Consider the following 26,240-nt stretch of genomic DNA (forward strand, 5'->3'; position numbering starts at 1 on the left):
TGTAGCTTTTCCCCCCCACCCACACTTTTTTTGCTATGGGTTATATCCATTCTTTTTTTTATATGTTGTACCTGTACCTTTGCATGATGCACATAATATAAAGTAATCCACATGCAATGCTCATTAAAAATTAGGTTTTCTAAAGCCTGCCGAAGAATGAGTATAAGAAACAGTTGGAGTGTTAGTACATTTTCTTGTGGTTTCCTACTGTTCTATCAGCTTTCTAACCATCATCTTCGCTTGCTTCAGCATAGACCAACAAGGTGATGAGAGAGGTTTCGATGGAAAATGTCCTTTTGCTCATTTGATATATATATATATACCTGCCACAATACCAACTCCACTACTTTCCCATTACAGCTTTTGGCTTTTTGAATGACTCCAGTAGGACTCGTTCAACATTTTCTGTCAAGCTGTCCCATCTGTTGATCTGTGTAAAGAAATATTTCCTAATATCTGCCCACATCAACAAGCTAAGGAACTTCTTGTTGCTGAAAAACCGAGTTTTTTGTGGTCGGCACTGTGGTAACTTTTTTGGTATGGGGTAGAGAGCACTAATGGGCTGCAGTAGAAAGTCCCCCAAAGCTTCAATCTGAACTGGAAGGGACAGCATACCTGTGCCATTGATATTGTCTGATGTCAGATATGCAAGGGAAAATTATTAAACCTAGCTGCCACTCTACAGAAGCGGGTAGGTTTTGCTTTCCACCGAATAGTCTTTTAGTTTACCCCTTGGTTTGAATAGCATGTGAGCCCAGGTAAAATGGATATCCCTTCCCTTTAGTCCCTATTGCTACAACCGTTAGTATGCTGCCTTTTCATTTAGGATGGTGAGGCAGTGAGGATCCCAGACTGCCCCACTGTTACCGTAACTGCTGGTGTAGTATTTGAGCAGGAGATATTCTTCAGTGCGGTGGAACTGGTTACTCCTCTTTTGATGTGAAAGTAGAGTGATATGCTTCCATGCACCCAACCTACCTAGCATTCATCACTGAGAATCAACAAAACTTACCTGAGGGTGACCAAGGTTATTTGGACCTGGATTGTCTTGGTGCCCGACCGAGCGCTGTTTGGCTGATATTCTTTTAATGATTAAAATTGATTCTTTTTATTCCGGAGAATATACAAGGTACTTTAATATGCAAGTACTTTTAGTGAGTACTTTAGTATCTTTACATTGATATAATGATTTGAATATCAGATCTGGATTAATTTGTGGTAGCCACGTGTTGTATTAATATCATCATTAAATTGTCCTGAAGGAGACTTGCTTCAATTTATAACCATAATCTTCTGTGATTACTTAATTAGGGAAAATAAATAGGCATTTGCCTCATCAGCATCTTAACTTCATATTTTTGTAGCTGTTTTACAGCAGCACTATTGTAAACCATTTTAGAAGACTTGCTAACCTCTGCTAGAAACCAGCTCTTTACTTTGTACAGTAGCATTTCTTGTTTATTTAAGGCAGCAGTATTAAGCTTTTCAGCGACGGCAAATTCAGTAATACTGGAAGAGAATCCAATACTGGAAGAGAACGGTTGTAGCAACAGAGACTAAAGGGAAGGGATATCCATTTTACCTGGGCTCACGTGCTATTCAAACCAAGGGGTAAATGGCTGGACATGACTTGTTAAAGGCTCACAATTTGAAGTGAAAACTGAAAATAATGAAAGGGGGAAGGAGAAGGAAAAGGAAAGTACAGTAAAGTAAAATTTAAACCGAAGTTTGTTATAATACATCAGCTTTAATGTTTATGTAATTTTGTTCTATAAAAGACAATGGCCCGGAATATGCAGTCAGCCACTGACCTCGGAAAAAGCTGCCCCTCAAAGATCTAGAAATCACTGTGGTGTGAATTTCAGCTCTCCCGACCTTAGTTTGAATCTGGCGCCATATCAAGCGACCCTCCAGCGTCCAGCAAAAGTAATGTCAACAAGCAGGCGAAGCATCCAGTCACATTGAAGAATTCTCAGACAGCAAACCATGAAGTAAAATGCACAGATTATAATTTATTTTTAATAAATTTTACAGAGTGAAATAAAAATTGGGGCATATTCAGGATTATGGTAGAAGCTAGAAGCTGAAATATCAAACTTAAAGAAAAATTATATTAAAAGCCTTGTAATTCTTCTATTAATGGAAAAATTTGACATTACATAATATAAAATTAGTTTTTCAGCAGTCAGTACAGCATTAAAAACTCAACAAGGATTAATCTTTTCGTGGAGTGGGTTTAACAGTGATATTCCAGCAAAATAGGGGGAGATTTCATCAAGACCTGTGATTTGAATTGATTGCCAGCTCTGGGGAATTCCACAGCACAACCTATGGTGGAGCAGGGAATGACTGACAGCAACTTTTGGATTTCTGTGTTTATCTGCGCATGTGCTGTCTGCATAAGTTGCTGTCACTTTGAGGACGAATGACGGCGAACACAGAGTGTTTTTCTGTCATTACCACCGCCACATCCATGCAATATATTTGCCCGGATTTTGCGGTCAGCGGCGAAATGATGGCGCTTGCCACTGACTTCGAAGAAAATTGCCCACAAAGACCCAGCAGTCTCTAGTGTGGCTCTCACCTCTCCCGATGTTAATTTGGTTCTGGTGCCAAGTCTAGGAGATCGCCAGCGGATGTCATCAAGCTGGCTAGGCAGCCAATCACATTGGAGAATTCTCATACAGCAAACCAGGAAGTAATATGCACTTATTTTACTTCACTCTAATCATTTTAGAGAGTGAAATAAAGATGGGGACATTCATATGTGATTAAGGTAGAAGCTGAAATATCATAAACTTAAAAAAAAATTATTACATTATTAACCATGGAATTTTTCTCATCATGGAAAAATTGACATTCCACAAATATAAAAAGGTTTTCACTGTCGGAACGGTTGTTCAGAAGTAGTTATGACTCTGTGTACACCATTTAAAAACCCAGTTATACCTCATTGAACAAGGCTTCACGTTTTTGTGGGTTTTTAAACACCGATTACAGCATAAAAGGGAAAGTTCTCACCATTTGTGATTTCAATTGATTACTGGCTGTGGGGAGTTCAACAGCGCAACCTGTGGAGGAACAAGGAATGACTGATGACAACTTCTGGATTTCCACGTTTAACTGCACGTGTGTGGATGTCAGAAGTTGCTGTCCAGTTCACAGCTGGAATGATGACGAACAACCACAAATTCCGGGCCACTATCTTTCAGTATGAGTCTTGATCTTGAACAACATCGAGGCAATATTACGTTAACAGAATTTAACTACATTTCTTGCAGAATTTCAATTTGTTAGACTTCTTTATAAAAAAAATTTAGTCTGTGTTGCGTATTTCTGGACCTTTCCATAGGGCATGGATACTTGAGACAAACTTCAGTATTTTAGGTACTATGTAAATGTTTCTGATTATTTGGCTAAATTCTTTTCATCCAATGAAAGCAATCAAGTTTCTGTTCATTCCTGTGCCTTGTTTAAATGAAGAAGCTAGCTTGAAAATGTAAGCCACTTTATATTGTTTATTTGTAGTACAAGGCAAAATTGGTTTGGTTCCAATTTTTTGTGTGTTTTTAAGGGAAAGAGAGAATAGTAAGGGCACATAAAACTTAAACTTTTTTTTCAACCCCCCCCCTTCCACCCTGCCCACCCCCCCCAAAATAAAAACTATTGTGATTGTTACTAGTTACTACATTTCAATTCTGATTCAAAAATTGTTACTTAAGAACATGTATGAGTTAGATAATTTTAATGTTGTCTATAGTTGAAGTAGTTTGTAAAGATGACAACTTTATTTCTACAGGTGTAATTGGAAGCAGTCAAAATGTCTTTGAAACCTGTTGCAAATTAGGAAGGTTTATAAATTAAAATCTGTTTGCACCCGAGTGGACAAAAATAAAAACATGATAAATATTCCTTTTTTTCCTTAGGCTGCAGATTTAAGTAAACCTATAGACAAGCGGATATACAAGGGAACACAGCCCACCTGCCATGACTTCAATCATCTGACAGCTACAGCAGAAAGTGTCTCCCTTCTTGTGGGCTTCTCTGCAGGACAAGTTCAACTTATAGACCCTGTAAAGAAAGAAACTAGCAAGTTATTTAATGAAGAAGTAAGTATCACATGATGAGGACTGAATCTTGTCATTGTGCGGCAGTACATTTTCACTTTAAAAAAAATTATTCATGTTACCTTTGGCAGTCATAAACTGATCATTCTCCCTCCTTCAGAAACAACCACGTACTGCAGGAGTAAATTTGGTTCTCAAAGTCCCTTTCAAAATGTTCTGACATTGTGATGACAATATGACTCTCCCACCCCATCTTGCATACAGATATCTGCAATAATAATTTTGCTTTTCCCATTATTGTCTCTGTTTAATTTAACCTGGTTTCCTTGAGATAGCACTCAAAAGCTAAAGAATGGCACCTGAAATTTAATGTCGAGTAATATCAGTATAAAGGCACATCAGTATAAGTAACTTACAGAATGATAGACGTTCATTAGCACAGAAGAAAATGTGAGTGTAATTATCGGTTACTGAAATTATGCAGTTAATAAGAGATTACATGAGAAATAGGAGCAGGAGTAGGCCTACGGCCCCTCGAACCTGTTCCGCCATTCAATAAGATCGTGGCTGATCCTCACCCTCAACTCCACTTTCCTACCTGATCCCCATATCCCTTGATTCCCTTAGAGTCCAAAAATCTATCCGTCTCAGCCTTGAATATACTCAATGACTGAGCATCCACAGCCCTCTGAGCTTGAGAATTACAAAGATTAACTACCCTCTGAGTGAAGAGATTTCTCCTCATCTCAGTCCTGAATGGCTGACCCCTTATCCTGAGAATATGCCCCCTAGTTCTGAACTCTCCAGCCAGGGGAAACGGTCTCTCAGCATCTACCCTGTCAAGCCATCTCTGGATCTTGTCTGTTTCACTTAAGATTACCCATTGTTCTTCTAAACTCCAGAGAGTATAGGCCCATTATACTCAATCTCTCCTCAGGACAGCCCCTTCATTCCAGGAATCAATCTAGTGAACCTTTGTTGCAACCCCTCTCAGGCGAGTATATCCTTCCTTGGGTGCGGAAACCAAAACTATACACAGTACTCCAGGTGTGGTCCACCAAAGTCCTGTACAATTGCAGCAAGACTTTTTTTATTCTTGTACTCCAACCCCTTTGCCTTCCTGATTATTTACTGTAAGTGCACGTTAACTTTCTATGCTTCGTTTTGTAAGGAATCCATTTCTCACCATTTAAAAAAAAATATATGGTTTTTCTATTCCACCTCCCACCATTTTAAAAAAAAAGAAAAAATACTGTTTCTCTATTCTTCCTCCCAAAGTGAATATCTCACATCTCCCCACATTATACTCCATCTGCCACCTTCTTGCCGACTCACCTTAACCTGTCTATATCCCTTTTCAGACTCTTTGTGTCTTCCTCACAGCTTACTTTCCCACCCAGCTTTGTATCGTTGGCAAACTTGGATGCATTAGACTTTGTCCCATCATCTAAGTCATTAATATAGATTGTAAATAGCTGAGGCCCCAGCACTGATCCTTGCGGCACTCTACTAGTAACAGCCTGCCAACCTGAAAGTTTATTCCTATTCTGTTTTCTGTCCTTTAACCAATCCTCTATCAATGCTAATCTATTACCCCCAACTCCATGAGCCTTTATCGTGTATAACAACCAAACATGTGGCACGTTATCAAATGCTTTTTGAAAGTCGGAAAATACTACTTCCACTCGATCCCCTTTATCTACCCTGCTAGTTACATTCTCAAAAAACTCAAGATTTGTCAAACACGATTTCTCTTTCATAAAATCATATTGACTCTGCCTAATCATATTATGATTTTCTAAGTGCCCTGTTACCATTTCCATAATAATGGATTCCAGCATTTTCCCAACAACTCATTTCAGGCTAACTGGCCTGTAGTTCCCTCCTTGTTTTCTCTTTCCCTCCTTTATTGAATCGCGGTGTTACATTTGCTACCTTCCAATCTACTGGGACCATTCCAAAATCTAGGGAATTTTGGAGGATCGCAGCAAATGCATCCACTATCTCTGCAGCCACCTCTTTTAGAATCCTAGGATGTAGGCCATCTGGTCCAGGGGAATTGTCATCTTTTATTCCCATTAATTTCTCCTGTACTTTTTCTTTGCTAAAATTAATTACTTTAACTTCCTCACTCTCATTCAACCCTTGGCTCCCCACTATTTCTACTGTTTTTTGTGTCTTCTACTGTGAAGACAGATACAAAATATTTGTTTAATGTCTCTGTCATTTCCTTATTCCCCAATATAATTTCTCCTGTCTCGGCCTCTAAGGAATCCACCTTTACATTTGCTGCTACTCTTCCTTTGTATATACATGTAGAAGTTCTTGCAATCTGTTTTTATAGTCTGTTAATTCCTGTTACGTTTGTTGAAAACATTTGATTTCCTGTCAGATTGGTGATAGTTTATTTATCCAAATTAAATTCGAGTGCCATTCAAAGGCAGAAGTCACAAGACACCATACTTTTAACAGTACTGTATATTTGGTGTAGGCTTGAGAGGTCAACATCATCTCTATCATATATACAGTGCCTCTATTCTCCTTCTTATGTCAGCAGGATCTCATTGTTGCAGATAGTTTAAAAAGTAAAGAAAACCTTTCTTCTCACCAATATTTCCTCTAAGTCAATTGTGGTTTAGTTGGATGATGATTTTGTGAGCTTTTCTTAAATGTATTTCTTGCTGAAAAGTGATGACTAACGTGTCCAATTATAATTTGGTATCATTCTGGTGAATCAGCACTGTACCCCTGCCATGGCCAACATATCATTCCTGAGGTTCTGTCCCCAAAACAGAATGCAGTATGAGGTCTGACCAAACTTTTGTATTTGCCAGAATGGTACCATATTATAATTGGGGGATAAAGCATTGAAGTAAAAGTAGACTGTGTTTAGCAACACTATACACCTGAGTAGAGAAAGAACAGAGACATACCAGAAGGGAGGAAGGTGAACAGAGGAAAAGGACCGTTCTGCACAACAGAATGTAGGGAATAAGGACAAAAACAGGTTGTTCCTAAAGTGTGGGTAGTGCAGTGAAGTGAGATGAATATAAAAACAAGATAAAGGAGATATAGAAACTGGTCAGAAAAGCTAAAATAAAAAATAGGGTTAGGCTACAGGAATATTAAACGAAATGCCAAGCATTTCTATAAATATTTTTGTAGCAAGCAGGTAAGAAAGGAAATAGTGACACCATTGAATCATTTCAACGGTTACACAAAATCAAGTGACGAAGGGATAGCAAATGTATTAAAGTATTTACAGCATAGAAACATTCCATTTGGCCCAACAGGTCCATGCTGGTGTTTATGTTCTACACAAGAGCTTCCTCCCACCCCTCTTCATCTAACCCCATCAACATATCTTTCTCTGCTATTCACCCCAATTATGCCTTGTGGTAGCAAGTTCCACATTCTAACCACTCTCTGGGTAAAGAAGTTTTTCCTGAATTGCCTATTGGATTTATTAGTGACTATCCTATATTTATGGCCCCAAGTTCTGGTCTTGCCTGAAGAGGAAACATCTTCTCTACATCTGCCTTATAAAACCCTTTCCTAATCTTCAGGTCATCCCTCAGTCTTCTCTTTTCTCGAGGAAAGAGCCCCAGCTTGTTCAATCTTACCTAATAGGTATAACCGCTTTGTTCTGGTTTCATTCTAGTAAATCTATTTAGCACTTTTTCCAGTGCCTCCATATTCTTTTATAATATGGAGATCAGAACTGTTCACAGTACTTCAAGTGTGGTCTAACCAAGGTGCTATACAAGTTTAACATAACCTCTCACCTTTTCAATTCTATCCCTCTAGAAATGAACCCCACTGCTTTGTTTTTCTTTAATGGCCTTATTAACCTGAGCCACTACTTTTTAGTGATCTGTGTATCTGTACCCCTATATCCCTCTGTTCCTTTACCTCATTTTGACACTTGTTTTCCGAGAACTATGTGGCCTCCTTATTCTTCCCAAAATGTACTACCTCGCACTTATCTATATTGAAGTTCATTTACCAATTGCATGCCTATTCTGCAAGGCATCCTGTACTTTGTCACAGTCCTCCTCTGTCTTAACTACACCCCCCACCACACCCCCCACCACCCCCCCCCCCCCCCCCCAATTTGGTGTCATCCGCAAATTTTGAATTTGTATTTCTGATTCCTGAGTCCAAATCGTTTATGTAACTGGTGAACAACAGTGGCCCCAGCAGTGATCCTTGTAGAACATTCGTTATAATCTACCAAAATTCTCTGGACTCTGGGGAGGTGCCATCGGATTGGAAAGCAGCTAATGTAACGCCTCTGTTTAAAAACGGGGGCAGACAAAAGGCAGGTAACTATAGGCCGGTTAGTTTAACATCTGTAGTGGGGAAAATGCTTGAAGCTATCATTAAGGAAGAAATAGCGGGACATCTAGATAGGAATAGTGCAATCAAGCAGACGCAACATGGATTCATGAAGGGGAAATCATGTTTAACTAATTTACTGGAATTCTTTAAGGATATAACGAGCATGGTGGATAGAGGTGTACCGATGGATGTGGTGTATTTAGATTTCCAAAAGGCATTCGATAAGGTGCCACACAAAAGGTTACTGCAGAAGATAAAGGGACGCGGAGTCAGAGGAAATGTATTAGCATGGATAGAGAATTGGCTGGCTAACAGAAAGCAGAGAGTCGGGATAAATGGGTCCTTTTCGGATTGGAAATCAGTGGTTAGTGGTGTGCCACAGGGATCGGTGCTGGGACCACAACTATTTACAATATACATAGATGACCTGGAAGAGGGGACAGAGTGTAGTGTAACAAAATTTGGAGATGACATAAAGATTAGTGGGAAAGCGGGTTGTGTAGAGGACACAGAGAGGCTGCAAAGAGATTTAGATAGATTAAGCGAATGGGCTAAGGTTTGGCAGATGGAATACAATGTCGGAAAATGTGAGTTCATCCACCTTGGGGGAAAAAAACAGCAAAAGGGAATATTATTTGAATGGGGAGAAATTACAACATGAGGGACCTGGGGTCCTTGTGCATGAATCCCAAAAAGTTAGTTTGCAGGTGCAGCAGGTAATCAGGAAGGCGAATGGAATGTTGGCCTTCATTGCGAGAGGGATGGAGTACAAAAGCAGGGAGGTCCTGTTGCAACTGTACAGGGTATTGGTGAGGCCGCACCTGGAGTACTGCGTGCAGTTTTGGTCACCTTACTTAAGGAAGGATATACTAGCTTTGGAAGGGGTACAGAGACGATTCACTAGGCTGATTCCGGAGATGAGGGGGTTACCTTATAATGATAGATTGAGTAGACTGGGTCTTTACTCGGTGGAGTTCAGAAGGATGAGGGGTGATCTTATAGAAACATTTAAAATAATGAAGGGGATAGACAGGATAGAGGCAGAGAGGTTGTTTCCACTGGTCGGGGAGACTAGAACTAGGGGGCACAGCCTCAAAATATGGGGAGCCAATTTAAAACGGAGTTGAGAAGGAATTTCTTCTCCCAGAGGGTTGTGAATCTGTGGAATTCTCTGCCCAAGGAAACAGTTGAGGCTAGCTCATTGAATATATTCAAATCACAGATATAGATTTTTAACCAATAAGGGAATTAAGGATAATGGGGAGCAGGCGGGTAAGTGGAGCTGAGTCCACGTCCAGATCAGCCGTGATCTTGTTGGGTGGCGGAGCAGGCTCGAGGGGCTGGATGGCCTACTCCTGTTCCTAATTCTTATGTTCTTCTGTTCTTGTTAATGTTGGGGAAGTCCAGAACCAGGGGTCACAGTCTAAGGATAAGGGGTAAGCCATTTAGGACCGAGATGAAGAGAAAATTCTTCACCCAGAGAGTGGTGAACCTGTGGAATTCTCTACTACAGAAAGTTGTTGAGGCCAATTCACTAAATATATTCAAAAAGGAGTTAGATGTAGTCCTTACTACTAGGGGGATCAAGGGGTATGGCGAGAAAGCAGGAATGGGGGACTGAAGTTGCATGTTCAGCCATGAACTCATTGAATGGCGGTGCAGGCTAGAAGGGCCGAATGGCCTACTCCTGCACCTATTTTCTATGTTTCTATGTTTTTTTTTAACACCACTTCCCACCATTTGCCAATATGAGTAACTACCTTTTAATTGCTACATTCTCTTCTGTTTTGTAGCCAGCTCGCCATTCATTCTGCCACTTGTCCCCTGACTACTAAATTAACTCTTCTGTGTTCACAAAGGAGACTTTGGGCAGTCTCACCATATCAGAAGTTATCCCAGGTTAGGGATGGGGCAGAGGCAATAAAATAAATAGAAATTTCAGATAAGATGGTCACAGGGGCTGTAGAAGCTAAAGGAAGATGTGTCATAAGTCTGGATGGACTTCATAAGGGTGCTTAAAGTGAATGTTCAGCCAGCTAAGGACTCATTTTAAGAGTGGAAGCAAGTCTTCCTCGATTCCGAGGGACTGCCTATGGTGATAAAGTGGCCAGTGAAAATGGTTGCATCACTGCAACTATCTTTAGGAGTCATTAGAAGCTCGAGTAACGCTTTAGGATTGGAAAGTAGCTAACATAACTCCAAAAAGGAGCATTATCCTGAAAAAGGGGTTAGTAAAACACTTACAAAATGTATGGTAAAGGTTTGGCCTAATAAATGTAATGAAGTTTTGAGGGAATGATGGATATTGTTGACAGTAGGAATTCTGTGGATGTGATTGCACAGCTTTTGAAATAGTGCTACACAAGTGAGTTCACAAGGAAAGAAGACCTGAAGTGGATGGAAAATTAGCTGAACCAGAAAAGCAAAGGCTGTTGTGACTGAAGCAACGTCATTATGGCAAGAGGTCACTAAGCAGGGTTCCACAAGGCCGCTGCTGTAGTGTATAGAAATGATTTGAAGCAAAGCTACTAACTAAGTTTGTATATGACACCAATTTTGGGGGTGCGGGGGGGCGTAGATGCAAACGATAGGGAACAAGCAAACTAAAATCTCTGCATAGGTTTGAAGGTGAGCTGATGAGTGGGAAATGACATTTAATGTGGATAATTGCAACAAGATTAGAAGGAAAATAAAGAGCGGGAATATAAACTAAATGCCTCTTGGCCTCAGGAGACTGCGCAGGAGATGGGGTATTGGTGTATCGCTCATTGAAACCAACAGCATAGAGTGTGGTAGCAGTAAGAATACTACCTGAACTTTTCAAAAGGATGGAGCACAAATCCCACAAGTCTGAACAAGGCACTGGTTGCGCACACCTGGAGTACTTTGTACAGTTCTGGACACCGTACTACAAACAGTAGAGGCTGTACAGAAAAGGGCAACCAAACTGACATCTAGCTTAAAGCATCCAAGCTATGAGAGGTTGAAGAGTCTGGAATTGTTTATTCTGTGGAAGAGAAAGTTGCGGGGGAGATACTATTCAGGTATTCAAGATTCTTAAGGGAATAGATAAATTGGTCCCTAATATGTTTGAGATTGCCACAAACTCTGGAACCAGGGCACAAGGGTTTACATTTAGCAGAGGAAGGGTGCATAGTTGGTTTACATTAAACTACTTTATGCAGGTGCTAGTGAACAAGTAGAATGGATTGCTCAAGGAGGCAGATAGTGTGAGAAATATTAAGGGAGATTTTGGTAGATATTGGTAGGAGTGGGTTATTGTGAGGTGTTGGGGCTAGTAGATGGACTGCATTACCGTTTCTGGTCCTATACTTTTCTGTGTAGCTGTGCTAATTGTATACTGGATATTATTGCAGAGCTTCATAACCTCAGTTCTGACTTGTGGAAGAGTAAGTCCAGCACATTTATCACATGGGTTTCTTGTGCTTTTTTTTAAACCAGACATCTGATGGATTTTATAGTGGAAGTTTGTTCTGCATCAAGACAAGAAATATGAAAATGAGCCATAGCACAAGTTCCAAATATTTTGGAGAAGTTTTTATACCAAGTATAGGGTTGAGGTTTTTTGTCTCGCTGCACTTCATTTGAAGCTTTGAAGTTCCCAGAGATTTTCTTCTTCTGTCATGGATGACACACTTTGGGATACTGCTACCAAAGCTCTTTTTAAAACCTTGTTTCCCAATGTTGGATAGGCTATATTGAATTGTTGCATAACCCTTTAGCTCACAGATTGGTTATGTGCTGTACCCTTGTCATTAGGAGCTGCTTGACTAAATTGGCCAATCCAGTAAGCCAGGTTTTCAAAGTATATTCCCTGTTGAAAGGTGACAGATTTTGACTTGAAATAAAATGTGCCTTTTTACTGGTACTACATATCTATATACTTGATTCATATTTGATTATTGCCTTCCCCTTAGAGTTAAAGTGAAGGAATTTCTGGTGCTGGCCAGCTGGATCAATATGTGTCTTAGCATAATTAGTTGAATTGTTTTCAGTTTCCAGAGCAGCAATATCTGCTCCACTATGATTTTCTGGAATTATTTTAAATGTTCAATCTTGCTTTCAGGATCTCTTTTTTTCAAAAAAAACACTTCACCATTATAAGATGGAAGACTGTTGGTTACACATTGAGTTAGATACTTTTTGCTATCTCACTATTCCCAAGTTGGATTGTTAAATTTACCAAACAAGACCTGGGGACACCCATTATCTGAAGCTACGATACCCATCTTGCTTCCGTGACCTACTCACTCGCAAAACATAACCCAGTGGCCGTCTAAGTGTGTGGTTTGCTGTAGTAAAGATCAAAGTGACTAACCCAGCTAGTATGATATTGATAAATATATATTTAGATTTGCTCATTCTGGTCCTTTTTATCCAACATTCAATAGTAAGTGGCTCATTGATTGTTTTAGTTACCAGAGTATATAACAATGTATTGTAGTAGGCTAATATAAGATTTTAATAGTATTTTAAAAGGTCATTTGTATAGGAAATTGAATGTATCTTGTTTTAATTTTAACTGTTTTATGCTTCATTACAGTTTAGAAGATATATCACAGCAAAGGTATTAATTGGTTTGCCTTTTTTTCCTCAACAGAGGTTAATAGACAAGTCACGAGTAACCTGTGTAAAATGGGTGCCTGGCTCAGAAAGCCTCTTCTTAGTTTCTCATTCCAGTGGCAATATGTACTTGTATAATGTGGAACACTCCTGTGGTACCACAGCACCACATTATCAGCCACTGAAACAAGGAGACAATTATGCGGTTCACACCTGCAAAAGCAAATCTACAAGAAACCCTTTACTCAAATGGACAGTTGGAGAGGGGGCCCTGAATGAATTTGCGTTCTCTCCTGATGGGAAGTACCTTGCTTGTGTAAGTCAAGATGGATTTCTTCGTGTGTTTAACTTTGATTCAGTGGAGTTGCATGGTACAATGAAAAGTTACTTTGGAGGACTACTTTGTGTGTGTTGGAGTCCAGATGGAAAATACATTGTAATAGGTGGAGAGGATGATCTGGTGACCGTATGGTCTTTTATTGACTGTCGTGTAATAGCCAGGGGACATGGACATAAGTCATGGGTCAGTGTTGTTGCATTTGACCCGTATACCACTAGTGTAGAAGAAAACGATCCTATGGAGTTCAGTGGGAGTGATGAGGACTTCCAAGACCAAATACACTTCGGCAGAGATCGAGCAAATAGTACACAATCTAGGTTGTCGAAAAGGAATTCTACAGACAGTCGCCCTGTAAGTGTCACATATAGGTTTGGCTCTGTTGGTCAAGACACACAGCTCTGTTTATGGGATCTGACGGAAGATATCCTGTTTCCTCATCAACCTCTTTCACGTGCTCGGACACACACAAACGTGATGAATGCCACAAGTCCATCAGCCGGAAATGTTGCAACCAGCACTGGAAGCAATGGCAACAGCAGCATCGCAACAACACCCAGCAACTCCTTACCTCCTCCTCTTCCTCGATCTAATAGCCTTCCGCACTCAGCAGTTACAAATGTCAATAACAAAAGCAGCGTCATGGATGGTGCAATTGCTTCTGGAGTCAGTAAATTTGCAACCTTATCACTACACGACCGCAAGGAAAGACACCATGAGAAGGATCACAAACGAAATCACAGCATGGGCCACATTTCCAGCAAAAGCAGCGACAAACTAAACCTAGTCACCAAAACTAAAATGGACTCAGCTAAGACTCTGGGAACTTCTCTCTGCCCTAGAATGGATGATGTGCCCTTGTTAGAGCCTCTTATCTGTAAAAAGATAGCACATGAAAGACTGACTGTGTTAATATTTCTTGAAGACTGTATAGTCACTGCCTGTCAAGAGGGATTTATTTGCACATGGGCAAGGCCTGGTAAAGTGGTAAGTCTGAGCTCTTAGACCTAAGTTATAAAAAAAAATCTAAGTTCAGTCAATTCCTCTTTGGAGCAAAGTAATTATTTTCAAAACAGCTGCTTTTTGACCAAAATTATGATTTCTTTTTCACAGCCACTATTAAGTCCGAATATTGAGATATTAATTGCACTTGAGAGAAAATTGTTCTGTAGTGACTTGCTCTTAAAGCAATGCTAAATAAATGTTGCTGTCAAAATCGCTGATGAGACACTTACTAATAAACCATGAGATGTGGTAAATTAATATTTTTTTAAATTACAAAATGAGAAAGTATGATCTCTTTCACCAGGCCTGCTATTTTAGGTCCACATTGTGGAGGGATTATGACAGCATGATCTGCAAAAAACATTGAGCCACCTTTACTTTGATTAACACTCGTGTGGTCTGTCAGATTTATTGTATCCCATTTGATTCTTTCCCCCCCCCCCCCCCTCACAAATGGGATTTGTAGATCAGGGTGCACCATCCTTTCACTAATATATAGAATCAAATGGGGTTATGTATATAGAGATGTATATCTCTGTATATGAAAAGCATCATTTATAAAAGGATAGATAATTTTTTCTAATGAAGGTTAAGTGCTTCTTTAAATGGAGTAATGTGTATAATATCTTTATTTGTCTTAAACAATGGGTATATTTATCATGTCCTGTATTAACTACTGTACATCTCTGTAAAAAGTTGTGCATGTTTTCATGATCTGGTATGTACCAGAACAGTCCACAATTTTTACAGTGGAATTCAGTGAGATGTCAATTTCTTTAATTCACAGTTTGGACAAGAAGAACCAGTGAATACTGCTAGTGTATATTAAATGGATGTATACTGTATATAAATGTTGTTGTTTGTTTTTCTGACTGTGGTAACAAGATTCAGTTTACAATAAGTCTTCACATGAAAGCGAAAGCTTTTGTATCAAAAATTACAAGCTCAATAGTTAACATTGTAGTCTTTTTGATGCATGTTTTTTTAAAGTACATAATTTTATTTGTTTTGAAACTTTTATTACTGTAAATATGGAAGTGAGATAAGAATCTACTTTTTGCACAATTATCTCGCTTTTAAAGTAAATACTTCATTTATTTTTCCCTTAACTAAGAAAATAGAATTATGACACTGCACCGTTTCAATTTTTTGTGTTGGAAGCATGCTTGCAATCAAAGATCCTCAAATTTGAGTAAATACAGTAACGATCTGTGAAATAAATGTTGAGATGGATTTATGGTCTAGTGCTTTTAATGATCTTGCCTTAAATTGTCAATGATTTAACGTCTGTTTACCAATAAGCAAAATGGCACAATGCATAAATTTAAAGCAAATTATGAAGCCTTCTACAATTTGAACAGGTGTTTTAAATCCAAATCTTAACCCAAGTTATTTAAAACAGCTATCCCAATGAACTTGTTTGATCTTTGGTCAGAGTGTTCAGAATTTTTAGAATTGAGTCATTATTACAATGGCTGTGAAATCCCCGAGATGGGCATATTTCAGGCAAGCATTTTCTGATGCCATGAATTTGTGGAGGGTGAACAAGTGTCAAACACTAATAGATGATGTAATTGAGTAATTTTGTTTTATTTTTAAATACACATTGCCAGCTTTGTTCTTTTTAAATAACAATTGTTTCACCAGAGGTGTTAAAAATTAAGACTTTCAGGTTGAAATTCTTTGGGTTTTTTTAAAAAGAGGAACTTCTGCCTGTTGCTCTTGTTGATTTTATAATTGCATTGATTATTGACTTACCATTGTCCTGAGGTCATGACCCATTTTATATTATATGTAAACTAAGGTTTTTGACACATGTCCAGGTGATCAACTTGTTCCTATTGTATTTGATTATGACATTATGATAAGTTCTACATTTGTAACTGAATTTATGAAAATATTACAAATGTTTCTTATAGTTTTTGTTATGCAATGTAGCACCAATAATCTGTTGTAACACAAAACAATCAGGCTGTACTGCTGTTCTAGGCTTAACATTTCTCAATTGTTTTATGGATCAAGAAGGACACTCAGTTTAACAAACTCTATTTATAGATGGCGCATACATTAAGTATGCGGATATGCAAGTCATTATCTGAAGTATACATATTTAAATATTTAATTCAGTTTCAAAGTTAGTGTGCAACTTGCATTTAATGAACTCATTCCAGATTCCAAAATTGACTTGTGTGGTGGTTAAGCAGTTTTTAAGATAATGTGCTTGTACTCTCATTATTCAGTACTCTCATTTATTCCATAAACAATTTCCCTGCAAGGCTAACCAAATAAGAATTTGATACCATTGCCACTCCATCCTAGTTTTTGTTTTTCACCCGAAAGAGTCATTTTTAATGGGCTGTGATGTGCTGTAGCAGGGCACGAATGGCATCTGCCATTAGTTAGACTTGCCCTTGCCTGTTTAATCGAGATGATATTTTGCACTGCAAGTGTTAGCTGATATGTTGCAGTGAGGGGAAACCAGGCATCTGGGACCTGAGTGAACCGAGCAATCAACGGTGTCTCTTTAACCAATCAGATTGATGGACTGTGAAATCAACAGCACAAGGATTGTGAAGGAAGTGTAATTTAGAGTGGGTGAATTCAATGCCAAAACAGGTACAGAAAAAGAAATAGAGAGGGAAAGAATGATTGGATTAAGAGACAGAAAGGAAAAGTTTGTATCTCCAACAACAATTAAAACATGAAGGAATAAGATTCCACACTTGTAATAGTTCATTTTCAGTGCCAGAGAGGTTGTTTGGCAATAATTAACATTTATCACGTTGTTAAAAGGGTACTTAGACTGAAATGGACAAGACTTACTTTCTGTGGTGATTTTAGTTCGTATCTGCTGTGCAGGTACAGCAGCTTCACACCATTCAATGCATTTCAATGGGGAGGCAGTCAGTTAGATGCCGTATTCGCAGAGCTAATAGTGGAGCGGCACATCTCGGACAGCAACTTTTGGATTTCTGCGTTTAACCACGCTTCTGCCCTCGCCTGAAGTTGCAGTGGCATTTGCGCCATTAGTCTCACCGTTAATTTGCTGTCACATTATGACCCAATGTCTCAAATAGTGATCCACGAGCATTTGAACGGGCCCTCTTAATTACTTTCTGATTTCCCCTAATTCCTTTTAAGTATGCTGTCTGCTGGGGTCAAAAGTAGTTTGTTTTCAACTAAGCTTTCAGTAAGCCACTCAAAGAGCATTAACGGCAATTGCAGACAAAACTACAGCCCCACTAGAGGTTACTACCTGGTATTGAAGCAGTGGAGAAAAATGTTCTCCAGTAGGAAACCGTGGAAGTTGTGGTTTACATAACTGGCTATGAATAACTGAATGAAATCATTGTTCAAATTAATTTTGAATACAGCACTAAAGTGTTGGAGGCTGTATAATTGGGGTCATGTCTATTGCAATTAAAGGAAGTAAAATACTGCATAGTCCAGTAACTAATAGTTAACATTTTAGTGAGGTGTGCAGTTGGGATATCGTAAGCTTGATAGTCAGAAAAAGAGGGCTTTAGTCCATATTAAAACACACTAGCATCATTGGGAAGAAATTAAGATGGGTCTTGATCACCTCTGAAATATTGGAACTTTGATCTTAATCATTCACCTCAATATTAAGACAAATATTGTAATTGGGATAAATAAATTAATACTGTTCTGAACTTTTCAGCTAAATTATGTGTATTGATTTACCATATAAATTCTTTGCTGCATCATTAGAGATAGATTTGCCACCTTAAATAAAAGTGGCAGTGTTCCTTTAAACCTAACCTAATTCTATCTTTAGACCATTATTAAAAAGTACCTGAACAATCAAAAGCCATTTTCTAGCTGTATATAATTTTAATTTTCAAGTGAAAATAATCTATCTTGCCTAGCAATCATGCATCAATGAAATCATTTTGAAAAGCGATAGAGGTTTTTAATCAAATTATTTTCTCCCCCCTCCCCCACAGCAACTGACCCCTAACATTGTTTTAGCTCCAATTGATTTGTGTAGCCGAGTAGGCTTCATGCTATTTCATATCTTGGCTCCCTGCTGTTTGCAAATTTCATGTTACGGTGATCTCGTATTTGGTTTTCTCCCTAGGGCAATGCTCTACTTAGTAGTCCAGGAAATAAATAATTTAGTTGTACACAGTGAAAAATGGATCTGGATTGTCACCTGCAATCTGAGAAATGTGAAATAAAGACCTTAAAGGAGAGCTCAATGTGATGATTTTTTTTTAAATTTACATTTCCAAAATTTTGTTCTGCAGCAGTCTGCCATTCTGCTCTCAGTATATACTGCTTTGCTATGGAGAGATTCAAATTACAACACTGAACTTTATGCAGTGTTGGTTTGCTGAATATTTCAAGTCACTACCAAAATACCATATTTCACCTAGATTATTAAAAAAAAACTATAAAAACTGTTCTGATTCAACCATTTGATGAAAATGTCCATCGGTATTGTGCAGAGCAAAAAATGTGGTTAATGCAGTGTGAATGGTGAGTAACTAATTGAAATTTCCCAAGTTTCTTTCTCCTTTAATTGCTTTGTTGCACTAAGTATTCTTGATTGTGAATTCTGAATTTATTGTCAATTTTAAAATGCTTTGAAACATTAACAATTCCTTAGTGTATTTAAATTTAGTAATTTTGAAGCTTTATGTATGTGTGCAGTTTCTAAAGATAGTGTTCTGCTGATCCTTCAACACGTGGGAAAGCTGGAGATTAGGCTAGCTTTAATGTCGTCCACTGCCGTTGATCATGGTTCAACTGTTGGAAGGTGCTGTGAATAAAGTTTCACTTGCACTTGTAAGTGTCAACCGTAGCTCAGTTGATAGCACTCTCTCCTCTGAGGTAAAAGGTTATGGGTTCAAGTCTCACTCCAGAGACTTAAGTACAAAAACTGTAGGCTAACACTGCAGTGTAGTATTGGAGGTGCCGTCTTTCGGATGAGATGTTGAACTGAGGCTCCATCTGCTCTCTCGGGTGGATGTAAAAGATCCCATGACACTATTTTGAAGAGTAGGGGAGTTATCCCTGGTATCCAGGCCAATATTTATCCCTCAGTCAACATCACTAAAACAGCTTATCTGGTCATTATCACGTTACTGTTTGTGGGAGCTTGCTATGTGCCAATTGGCTGCCGTGTTTCCTACATTACAACAGTGACTATACTTTTTTTTTTAAGTACTTAATTGGCTGTAAAGTGCTTTGGGACGTCCTGAGGTCGTGAAAGGCGTTACATAAATGCAACACTTTTTTTCCCTTTACATACTTTAAGGACAGGTTTGCTGCAAGTGGTTGTTGGGAATGCAGAGTCGAGAATGTAAATGGAACTGCCCATGGGAAATTCACACATTTCTCATGGGTTAATGTGTACTCTAATATTCATGGTTCACCATTTGAACTTCTGAGTACAGCGACCAGCATTCCAGATGAGTTGAGTTGCATGGGAAAGAGTTACATAAGTGCATGTAAATGTTGCCATTGTTTTTTTGTATACTTGTGTACTGTTGAGTGGATGCAGCTGCAGCAGCTCTTTTGTTTTGATATAAAAAGGAACAGCCTGACTTGAGCACTGGAAACTCCTGAATTACTGCTCCAGTCATAGTGGTGCTCATGGATCGGGCACTGAATAGATTTGATAACCAAGATTGGCAGTTCACGGTATATGAAAATGTTGATATAAATGTCGCAGCTAGGATTAGAATCTAAAACATACAACTTATAACTGCAATTTGAGTTATAAATTTGGAATTTAACCTTCTGCAAAATCAATCACTGAAGAAACATTGATACTCAAAATGATGCCTTCAACCAATGCATATTATTGGTATACCTGGAAAACACTTGAGCTTTGTTTTCTAGTTACTTCACAGAAATATTCACTTGCTTATTACAAGGTTTAGTCCTATAGAAACATAGAAACATAGAAAATAGGTGCAGGAGTAGGCTATTCGGCCCTTCTAGCCTGCACCACCATTCAATGAGTTCATGGCTGAACATGCAACTTCAGTACCCCATTCCTGCTTTCTCGCCATACCCCTTGATCCCCCTAGTAGTAAGTTTTTACCCACGTTTTTATAGTTTTTAACCACGTGATGTGTTTAACCCTTATTTATCTGAGCACCTCTATGGGGGAATCCTAGAGAACCTAATGGAAGATGCTCCCGCCTGTTAGCATCAGGTGATAAGTTTCTAATTCCAATAACATTTAAGTAAATTTGTGCAATTCATATTAGTTTAATAGTATTGTAGATTCAGAACAAATCTGTAAACCACAGTGTAAATTAACTTTAATATAAATACCATTACTTTGGTGACTGAGTAACTAAATACTCAGGTTGGTTAGCAAATAGAGATGAATATATGAGAGACTTGCATTTCTATAAGTTTATGCTCAAAGGTCTAGGTAATTTGGGAAACTCATTAGCTGTCACAAGGAAAACAAACTAAGACTCTTGCGGTAGTGTGGATGCATGGGTTTATAGTTATGTATCCAGGTTAAGAATGGCCATAAGTCCTATAATTGTGTACCTCCATCCTTGGCTGATGTTATCCCTGTCCATCCCCCTCTTTTCCCATCCCTTCATCCCTTCATGAATTCCTCTACATTCCTTCATGGCCAAACTGGAGGTCCAGGACCAACAAATTACTTTCTTTAGTAACTTATTTTTACATATATTTGGGAATGTGTTTATACCAACTACTATGTATGAGTATAAGGTGTTAATTGCCCGGGATACAGTAGAAATTTTAAATTGGTGCAACTTTATTCACATTTCCTACTGTGTACCACTGATTTACTATATCCTCCATCATGTTTTGGTGACTAGCAGTTTGCATTGGGATGCAAGCTATAACAAAAGATGAATGTTCTGTTGTGTTTTTTCCCCTCTGATGCTGTATATGGGCAAGCTTCAGTAGCAGTGCTGTATCAGAGGTTTGTAAAGGAAATGCACAATTACATAGTATATACAGCACAGAATAAGGCTATTCGGCCCAACCAATCCATGCTGGCATTTATGCTCAACTCGAGCCGCCTCCCGTCTATCCACATTTAACTATCAGCCTAACCCTCTATTCCCTTCTCCCTCATGTGCTTATCTAGCCTCCCCTTAAATGCATCCAAATTATTTGTTTCAACCGCTCCCTGTGGTAGCGAGTTTTGCATTCTCGCCACTCTCTGGATGAAGAAATTCTTTCTGAATTCCCTATTTAATTTCTTGGTGACTATCTTATATTGATGGCCTCAAGTTTTGCTCTTCCCTACAGTGAAAACACTTTCTGTATCTATCAAAACCATTCATAATTTGAAAGACCTCTATTAGATTAAACTCAGCCTTGTCTTTTCAAGAGAAGAAACCCAGCCTGTTCATCCTTTCCTGATAGGTATTTCTCGCGTTTCTGGTATCATCCTTGTAAATCTTTTTGCACCATCTCCAGTGCCTCTATATCCTTGTTATAACATGGCGACCAGAGTTGTATGCAGTACTACCAAGTGTAGTCGATGCAAGTTTAGTATAACTTTTCTACTTTTCAATTCAGTCCCTTTAGAAATAAACACAGGTGCTTGGTTTGTTTTTTGATGGCCTTGTTAACCTGTGTTGCTACGTGCAGTGATTTGTGTACTTGTACTCATAGATCCCTTTACTCTTCTACCCTACTTAGATTAGTATTTTCCAAGTAATATATGACCTCCCTATTTTTCTTGCCTAAATGTAATAGCTCACATTTCTGTGTTGAATTTAATTTGCCATTTATATGCCCATTCTTCAAGTTTATTTATTGACTTGGCTCTAGAGGGTGTAAATATTGCCACTTAACACCTTTGATTTATATTGTGAAATATATCATTCAAAAATCCTTTATTTTGGAGCTCCAATTGTATTTGTGAACTTCTTGGGAAATATAACATTTGAATTTGTTTTTGTAGTATGCCTAAGCCAAGCATTCCAAACTGCATCACATTTATCCTAATTTCATAATTTTTCATCCTAGCATAAAATCTTTTCCAATTATCTGGTTGTCAGTGCTCTATACACAAGTTATTGCCAAATTTCATCTCGAGCCAACTGCAATATAGATGTTTAATAATTTGTACATAAATGTTTTGGTGTTTTCTGTTTGTGTTGGACCTGTTGAATGAGTTTCGTTTTTATTTGCATTTCTAATCCAAGCAAAACTACTAATGCATTTATCAGGATTTTGTTTCTTTTGAAAAGGTTCCCAATTTACCTATATCTTGTTATGATGGCTCACCAGAAAAACTTAACACTTAATGGGTCATAAATGACAAATGAATTAATATTTAGTACAAATGTCAAAGATATAACAATTTGAAATGCTGTATTTGCAGGGCTTATTGTCATCCCAAAACCAAGCCAATTCGCCGAGTGGGACTGTAGTATAGCCATCGCACTACCGCTACCAAACCTTCACCACAGGATAAGAAGTAATGACATTGGAGCCAGGAGCTGGTCTTCAGCCGCAGAGCTTTAGAAGTTTTATTATAGTGGTGTTTTGTTCAGGATTCTGCTGTGAATTGTGTAGAGCTAACACTGGGGGAACAATATCGAGTGTAAGCTGTTGACATGGGCTTATCTGTTCCCGTAAAATGGGAAAGCTGCTAACTCCAAGGATCTTGCTAACTTATTCCCTTGGTGTTAGCAGTAAAAAAACCAAAAACAGTTTATGAATCTTAACGTTTCAATTTTCTTTGGTCTCTTCAGAGTTGGTGTACTTTAATCATATGTATAGTGAAAAAAAATTAAAACGAAAAAACTATCTTATTTGCAGTACATTAAATGGTCCTGCGAATTAGTATCTCACTGTTGTGTACTTTGCACTGATTTTTTGTTTTGCTTTTTTTCGTTTTTAAACTGAAACTGGTTGGAAGGCAGCTTGGAATGCACTCGGGAATTGAGTCATTACTTTCTGGCTTGAATTTGTGATTCAGGAGGTGGATGTTGCAATCATAGATTTATATTAAAAAAAGTTGCACTTAATAGTTTAATGCAAGTAGAGAATGACTTAAAAATGGGATATACAAAAACTCCCAAAACAGGTATGTTGTGGACAAAAAGAAAATTCTTCTGTATCTATTAAACATTTATTTTAATATTGTTTTAAATTGAACCAACTGTGTACTATATGTATAAATATTGTTTAAGTCATGGGGCAATGATCATTTACACTAGTTGAAGTTTTGTCTTCATTAATTAAAGTGGTTTCTAATTCAGAAAATATACATAAAATCTTGAATATAGTTTTTCTGTTCATTTATTTTCAATTGTAAAAAATAAATTTGGCTGTAATTAATCCTTTGTTGAATTAACTGTTTGGTACAAGAGGAAATCTTTGTATTAAAAAATTAAGGTTATCTCAGCTGTAGAGTTCTCATAACCAGTGCATATTTTAAATTTCTGAGCTTTGTACTTCTGTGGTTGATGAATCAACAAGGTCCACAAACTAGCACAGGGACTTACTAGATTCCAATTAGGAACAGCTGTATTGAGGGAATTGGTTGGTGCAATTTCTTTGAGAGTTAGAATTGCTAGGTCATAACAGACCCTCATCAACGTAAAAGAATTTAGGATGTGCCAAACATTTTGCAGTTGTCATGCAATCTAACTAGGAATTACTGTAGGTTGGGTTATGTTGCATCATTATAAATTTGCTGTACAGACTGCTGATTTCTTGAAAGAATGTAAAAGTACAGACAAAGCTTGAATAAATGATACCTTGCGTACTTCTTGATTGTTTTTTTTACTAGGTAGGTCATTTAACGTGATTGTAAAGTTTCCACTGATGAGAATTGACTTTTTTGATGAGATCCCTGTGTACTGTGTTTTGCCGAATATGGAAATCATGAAGTCACTGAAAGCATAAGTTTCTAGCATTGGTGCTTTTGACTGATCCATTTATAGTGTCCTAATTTCACTTCAGTGAAAACTGACAAACTACTGCACTAATTGGCCAGTATGGTAAAATAAGAACACAGTGCTAGATGCATATTCCTCCTTGTAGTAATTACTAGGTGTTACTAAGGTGTGAACATATGTGATTAGCTGTCAGCCAGTGCCTGTGCAGTAAACCTTTTATGTAAAGAGTATGGCATCTTCCAACAACCAGTCCTTCAAAACTAGGCCTGCAGAACAAACTATTTCTCTTATTTTGCTGATAAACTTAAGCATTTTAATGGCACAAATAAAGTTTCAAAATAACACTTTTTTTATTGCAATGTTTGTTTCAAACTTTCAACCTATCCTTTTTTAATTGTAAAATTAATTTAAAACTACAGGAGGCATTTTGAAATGACTGTTATATATCTGTTATATACTTGAATTTGTCAAGTGAAAAAAAGACTAGTATGCTATATTGTGTGGCTCTTGCATCAGACAAATTCTTTTTTGGTTCTTGAGCTTCACAAGGTTAGCCTCATCTGTTTGAGGTCTTGGGGCGAAAGACAACTAACCTTGCATTTGTTTAACTCAATTACAATAGCTTTCATAAACAGGGAAAAATTCTGAATTTTCTAACTACTTAATAAATTATTTATGCCCATATATTGGTAATTACTTACTGTTGATCTTTCTCATCCCTTGAAAGTTCTTCAAAATTGCCATACAAAATAGGAACTAGTACTTGCATCCTAAAGGAAAGAAAAATCGCAATCAAGGAAACTTGCTTTATAATTTTACGTTCTAGGCCAGCTCTTGCCCCAATTTTGATGGAGCCCCTCACTTCAGTACATAGAAGCAACAGGAAGGCCTTCACAGCCAGCCATGGCATTGAAAAATGTCAATATAATTGTGGGTATAAAATTGCTGGTACTCAAGTCCAAGAAATTACAATGGTATTCCTGACTCTAGTGCAGAAAACATTTTTTGGTATACGCTAACACTTGGCTAGGCAGCAGTGTCACAATTGATTGCTGGAACCTGGACAGCTATGTCTGGCACTTGAGTCATGTCAACAAATGGATGCCCTACAAATTGCTGTGGCAGGTGTCTCCCTTCATCAAACTGTAGATAATTATATGGGCTTTCAAGCTTTGTAGGTAAGTATGGAGTAATGAATCACTGTTCCCTCACTTTTTGTATGTCTTTTCATTCATATATCTTCCCTCCTGTGTGCTTTCTCGTATTTCTTCCTATGGTCCAAGCCATTCATAAGAATGGCTGACTAGAGCTTGAAATATTAATAAGTTAATGCTCTGTTAACAGAATATTAGGAGCTGTGCATAATGGAGAGAGCACATGAAATCCATGTTTAAATAGCTCTTTTTGAAAATTATATAGGATATACAGTACAGAAACAGGCCATTCGGCCCAACCAGTCCATTGCCAGCATTTATGCTCCACTCGAGCCACCTCCTGTCTTTCCTCATCTAACTCTCAGCATAACTCTCTCCATCGTATGCTTATCTAGTCTTCCCTTAAATGAATCTATACTATTCACTTCAACCACTCCGTGTTAGCAAGTTCCACATTCTCACCACTCTCTGGGTAAAGAAGTTCCTTCTGAATTCCCTATTTGATTTCTCAGTGACTATCTTGTATTGAAGGCCACTAGTTTTACTCAGTAAGCTGCTGTGCTGGCAGATAAACTGATCTCTGTCTGCACTGATGCCAGATTTTCAGCATGTTATCGCAGAGAGTCTATGATAGTTTCTCTTTCTCCTCACCCTTGACTTGGCTAGTTCACAGGGTGGGCCACAATTGCATTATTCTTTAGTTTGTATTTTGATCTACTGCCCTGCAAGCAGTTTTCCAAGCAGCTATCCAAGCCTCTGAACTTGAACTGTTTTATATGACATGTAGGGAGGGTGCCCTAGATGAGCACTCTATATGTAAGGAAAAGGTTGGCCATTGCTGGCAGCAAGGTGTCAGATACAGTCT

At 38.2% G+C, this 26,240-nt stretch overlaps 1 protein-coding gene across 2 annotated transcripts in view; it reads left to right on the top strand.

Annotated features, from left to right (window-relative positions):
• The window catches only part of wdr20a (WD repeat domain 20a), a 58,992-nt gene extending 34,913 nt beyond the window's left edge, over positions 1 to 24,079 (top strand). The window contains exons 2-4 of one of the 2 annotated variants that reach the window (XM_070879387.1): positions 3,927 to 4,109; positions 13,030 to 14,316; positions 22,697 to 24,079. In XM_070879387.1, coding sequence (XP_070735488.1) covers positions 3,927 to 4,109; positions 13,030 to 14,316; positions 22,697 to 22,750 — 1,524 coding nt within the window. In that variant the 3' untranslated portion in view covers positions 22,751 to 24,079. The remainder of the gene's footprint in view (positions 1 to 3,926; positions 4,110 to 13,029; positions 14,317 to 22,696) is intronic. The other variant, XM_070879388.1, reaches the window with a different exon arrangement.
• Positions 24,080 to 26,240: the final 2,161 nt, after the last annotated feature.

Source organism: Pristiophorus japonicus, chromosome 4 (assembly GCF_044704955.1).
Source record: "Pristiophorus japonicus isolate sPriJap1 chromosome 4, sPriJap1.hap1, whole genome shotgun sequence".
In the NCBI taxonomy this organism is placed as follows: Eukaryota; Metazoa; Chordata; class Chondrichthyes; family Pristiophoridae; genus Pristiophorus; species Pristiophorus japonicus.